This window comes from Austrofundulus limnaeus, unplaced genomic scaffold (genome assembly GCF_001266775.1).
Source record: "Austrofundulus limnaeus strain Quisiro unplaced genomic scaffold, Austrofundulus_limnaeus-1.0 Scaffold12, whole genome shotgun sequence".
Classification (NCBI taxonomy): Eukaryota; Metazoa; Chordata; class Actinopteri; order Cyprinodontiformes; family Rivulidae; genus Austrofundulus; species Austrofundulus limnaeus.
In genome coordinates this window covers 1,334,805-1,340,451 of record NW_013952414.1, presented here as the reverse complement: position 1 = coordinate 1,340,451, position 5,647 = coordinate 1,334,805, and the positions used below count along the sequence as shown (strand labels likewise).

The window sequence follows — 5,647 nt, the reverse complement described above, 5'->3', positions numbered from 1 at the left end:
GTTCAATAGTATCTCTATTACCCACTATTTTCCAACAAATTACCAACTTTATTTTTAGTCCCATAATTACCATGTTATTAAATAAATTAGGATATTTCGTAATTATGATACAATTACCATAAAAACTGCTGTTAGTAAAACTACTTTTATTGGGTAACTACAATCAAATTACTATTCAATAGTAACTCAAAACTATATTTATAACCAAAAGAATGCAACTAAATTTTGGGGTTAGTGGTTAAGTGCAATAAAATATAACTTTAAAACGGTCCAAAATTAACTACTACTTATTTAAGTGTTGCATAATGAATTGTAATACATTACCAGTTAAGTGCTACATTACTGCAGACAATTAATTACATAGTAAAATTGTACCCTAATTACAACATATTTACATGGTAATAAGCTAATAATTTCATTTAATTACATTTTTTAATTACCTTGTAATTACATGGTAATAAGGGTACTGTAAAAGAAAGTGTTACCCACAAATTTACCTACTGTTTAAGTTTAGTTTTTGMTACACTTGAAATTCATGACTAAAATGGCGAAATGGTCTTTGTTTAAAAAAAAAAAAGAGAAGAACCCGTCCAGAAGACCTACACAATTTTTTTCTTTTTGATTTTTTTACCTGGATTACTGAGATGCATCCGGACGGTCTTTGTTTACTTTAATAGTTATTATGTAACTTCTAAGCTAATTTAAAAAATATATAGTTTTATTTAGATACATTTGTTTGCTTGAATGAATCTACAAGTCGTTTACTTCAGCTACAGGACCAGTTGTTTTTATGGTAGCGCCCCCATCCGGCCACAACAGGAACTGCTGAGATTTAGACGATATGTCTGTCAGTACAGTGTGAAGATCTGTCTCAGGTTAATTTGTCCRAACCAAGCTGGCTGCTTGTGTTTGGCAGCGTTCTCTGTCTCTGCATCCTGTGAGGTCTTTGTTTCATCACTGTGTCTTAAAATGTGCATTCATTTCCCTTAAAGTCTGAACAGCAGAAAGACGTGTTCTCACCGGCGCTGCTGCTGCTGCTGTAGGCACGTCGGTGTCTTCGCCTTTCGCTTGACCCTTCATGTCTGTCTCTAAATGTCTGTTGCTATGACGATGCTGTCTGGCTGGCGAGATGACAGCGGCACGCAGGCAGCCAGACAGCTGTCCCCGCTGAATCTCCTTAYCGACACCAGGGGAGGCAGAGCGGGGATGACCAAATTAACTGCAGACTCAGACGTTACTTATGAAGTCCTGGAAGAGAAGTGCGAGAGCTCGAGACMGTTTCATGTCGTACAGTTTAGGAAAAGCTAAAACCTTGTCGAATGTTTCTTCTGCAGAGACCTTAAGGCTGGAAACATTCTCCTTGGAGATGATGGTTCAGTGCAGATTGCAGGTATCCAGAAATGTTTTTTTTTTGCTCATGTTTACTGCGCTCTCTTCATTTTCACAGTTTTTACAAATCTGGTATTGACCAACTTCTTTCACTTCGTCTCATTTCTCCTTCCGTCAGACTTTGGCGTCAGCGCCTTTCTAGCCACAGGTGGTGACATGACCCGAAACAAAGTGCGCAAGACGTTTGTGGGGACGCCATGCTGGATGGCCCCAGAGGTCATGGAGCAGGTCAGACCTGGAYAGCGAAAAACTACTTTTTAATATAAAGAAACAACTGAATAGTAACACTGTTGTAGAAATCTGTGCAGCAAATAATATTGCTACCATSAACCCCATCTTAGATKTATAATTTATGTGCATTTTAAWGYGCCTGTGACATGCAAATACTTGAAATACAAAAAGTCAAAGAAAACATCTTTATATTTAAGAAAGTTGGAATAATACACACGATTTTACCCATTTTGACTCATAACTGGCATATTTTCTTTTGAACTTGGCTCAGCCAAAGTGAAACAGGAAGTGGCATCAAAGGGGAACTCTTTAACAAAGAAAACTCTGGTCTTTGTTTATTGAAACAATATTTGAACTCTGACTCTTCTTCATCTCTCTGATAGAAACTCAAAATAATCTAAAACATCAGATTATTCTCTACAGTTTGTGTTATCAGCTGTTGTAGCAACGCTCTGTTCACATGCAGACGTTCCCCTTTGACATCACTTCCTGTTACTTCACAGGCAAATATCTCAACAACTGTTCATCTCAGCAACATGAAATTTCTTTTGCAATATTTTATTAATGTCCTCTTTCTAAAAATGCATTCAACAAAAATTTGACGTCACAGGCACTTTAAAACTCAGTAAATAACTAGAGATTGAAACAGCTGTAACTGTGAGGAAGAAAGGAATTAAATCCAAAAAAGGGAGTTTTAAAGTTGAAAATGGGCTGCAGCTAGGTAGTTTATTTTAGTTGTTTCAAAATAAAAGCATAAACAGTTTGAATGTGTTTGCTTCCTTCTTCAGGTGAGGGGTTACGATTTCAAAGCTGATATTTGGAGTTTTGGAATCACAGCAATTGAGCTCGCCACTGGAGCCGCACCTTATCACAAATACCCACCAATGAAGGTAAGAATTGATCTTATCGTTTTATATTCCATCGTATTATTTCATACATCGCACCGTTTAATGAGGGACTCAAAATATTTCTGTTGTCCTCAGGTCTTGATGCTTACGCTGCAGAATGATCCACCAACCCTTGAGACCGGCATCACAGACAAGGAGATGGTGAAGAAATATGGCAAATCTTTCCGGAAGATGGTCTCTTTGTGTTTACAGAAGGATCCAGAGAAAAGGTACTCCTCACCGAGGATCCAAGATGGCTGACACTTGAACTACTACTGATTTGTGTCACTCTCGCTCTGCKTTTTAGGCCAACCTCGTCAGAGTTGTTGAAGCATAAATTCTTTCAAAAAGCAAAGGTAGGTGCTTGACGACTCCTGGTCTTTACACTGAATCGATAACAGAGTGAGTCAGCATCAAGGCAGAAGATTGCATGCTTTAATCAGAAATAATCTTTATCTGATAATTTGATTAGGCTGCGATCCTCTCAGCTGACTGAAGGGAAGGTCACAGCAGAAACTGAGGCTAATTATAAGGGCCGTCCCTGAGGGGTTTGTGTGATTCAGGGCTTKATCTTCAACCTGTCAGTGTGTCTGACCTGAGCTGAGGTCAGTGCAGCATTCCTCTCATTGATGGCCGTTTCCAACAAACACAGTCGAACACTCTGAACACCCAGTATCATAGCAACGAGAACAACTAGAGCGCAGATTCAGCAGGTCACACATCCTAAACACCCTGGAAGCTTTGGTTGGTGCGACGCTCAACAACTGCAATACTTTGTGTGAGCAGCAGGTGGCAGCATGTCATCATTTTAAAGCAAACGCTGTAAATCTCTGGTTTGTCACCCTGGTTGAAGCAGGGCCAGCCCTAGTCAATGTGGCATCCTGTTTCAGGTGCCGATTATCTAAATATCACAGCCAGTTTACAACATTCACACACCAAATAAATAAATAATTTTGTCTTTTGATTTTATCCTTAGAAACTAGGTTGTCCAATTAAAATAGTTGGAAACAAAATACTTGAAGTCTACCTCGTACCTGCTAACATTTGTTCACGTTAACGAGCAGCTGTGGAGTGAAGCAGTTCTAGGAGGTCCAGGGGTTTACYCCCCCAGAAAATTTGCTAAAGATTCACTGGCTGTGTCTCAGTTAATTAAGATTTTATTCTCAAAATATTATGACTGCATTTTTATACAACTTTAATGTTGTAATATTATGATTGGATTCTTGTAACTTGTAGTTGCATTTTTTTATTTAACATCTTATTGCATCATAAATTTCATCAGCTAAGTTGCTAAACTTACTTGAAAAAAAATTCTTCGATCCGTGGTGAATTTCCAAACTACGCCGACTCATTTAAGAAAATAAAAACACCACCGTCTTCATTTCTCTGTTTATTTTGCTGCCGGCGCATTGAACCCTGGGATATCCTCGGCTGGTGAGGATACATGGATGCATCCTCGGATTTTAAGAGTTTGTCAGCCGCATTCCTCAGCTGCATGACGAGGAGCCTTCGAATTGGGACAGCACTCGGCGTGGGGCAGTGATATATGCGGCTGACAAATGCGCACTCATGAGGACCCAGCTCATGAACACAGCCACTGAAAACTCTGTGGTTTCCATCCAATTGAAGAGCATTTTATTAAGTTTATCCTTTACTGATGCATCTCAGTAAAGAAGAACCCGCCCAGAGCACCTACTTATTTTTTGTGTTTTTGAGMATTTTATTAAGTTCTTGGGATTAAGAAAACAACCTAAAATCAGTATTTTATGAAATTAGAACACTGACAATTACACTACAACCCAAACTTTATTTTAGATCATAACTGAAACTTCTATTATCCTTATTTTGTTTTCATTTTACAAWTTGAGTGCCAGGAGTTAGTCTTAACTTCATCATATGATACTTTTATTATGAAAAAATCCTCTTCACCAAATAACACCTCAAATAACGTTCACAAACTCGAGGAACCATTGAATATTCTACAGACTAAATCAACTACACTTTGATGAAAAGTTATACCTTTTTTTGTCCCCCATTTGTTACGCCCTCTAGATGGGTGGGACCCTTAGCATTTGCCTTTACTGCCTATGCCACCGGCCCGGGGTTAAAGGATTCAAATATTATAAATGTTTAGTTACTGGAAACGATTTTGCTGCAAGAGTAGTTGAACAATAATATTTAAGATATAAAAACAAAGTGACTTTTTGATGACATTTGGGGTCAAACACTCAATACGAAGTGCTGTTAAGCTATTCAAACTTTAACATTGATCTGAAAGATTGAGAGTTCAGCTCTAAATTTGCAAGAATTGAACACCGTAAAGCTTCATGGAGTAATTTTTAGGTTTGTTTATTTTTTCCCCTCACTGACAGACTCACGAGTACTTACTGGAGAAGTTAATACACAAGACGCCCACAATAACAGAGAGATCGAAAAAGGTAAAAGACAAAGGAAATATCTGATTAAAACCATGTTTTCTGTTTAAAGCATTAACCGATGTRCTCATTCTTGTGGACCTGTTTTGATGTCAGGTACGTCGGGTGCCAGGCTCCAGCGGGCGTTTGCATAAAACAGAGGACGGTGAATGGGAGTGGAGCGATGATGAACTTGATGAAGAAAGTGAAGAAGGCAAAGCAGCCGTCGCAGGTTTAAGAGTGAGAAACTTAGCTGTTTGTCTGCACACACTCAGGATTTATAATGCTCCACATGTCTTTTAATCACTGTGCTCTGTTTGAACTGTCATCCTCATGTCTGTGCAGTAGCATGTTTGTCTCTCCATTAAGTCTTCCCTCTGTGTGTGTGTGTGTGTGTGTTTCTGTTTTGTGTGATGTCAAAAGGAGCAGCAGGTGAAGCCAGTTAGTGCCCCCAGGCGACAAGTGCGCTTCTCCTACCCACTCGAGCTGCCTGCATCCAGGGTTGTTTACTTGTCACCTTAATACAGATGGCATTCCCTTAACAAGGAAGGACTCTCAGCTGTTAGTGGAGAGCGTGTGACAGCCGGGCAGTGCAGTCAGTTGATGAGTCGTTCGTGTGAGGGCTGTGCACACGTGGATTAGGAACAGCATGWAGCAAATTACCGTATTTATTCAAGTATAATACATAAAATTAAATCCATAAAATCATCCATAAAGTTGGGGGGG

The 5,647-nt window shown here is 39.1% G+C and overlaps 1 protein-coding gene across 1 annotated transcript in view; it reads left to right on the top strand.

The window, feature by feature from the left end:
- The window catches only part of oxsr1b (oxidative stress responsive kinase 1b), a gene marked incomplete in the record, with an annotated part of 51,645 nt that overhangs the window by 31,809 nt on the left and 14,189 nt on the right, over positions 1-5,647 (top strand). Inside the window, 7 exon segments of the mRNA XM_014002174.1 lie at positions 1,335-1,390; positions 1,508-1,617; positions 2,409-2,510; positions 2,604-2,737; positions 2,815-2,863; positions 4,880-4,945; positions 5,039-5,161. Of these exon segments, the coding sequence (XP_013857628.1) occupies positions 1,335-1,390; positions 1,508-1,617; positions 2,409-2,510; positions 2,604-2,737; positions 2,815-2,863; positions 4,880-4,945; positions 5,039-5,161 (640 nt within the window).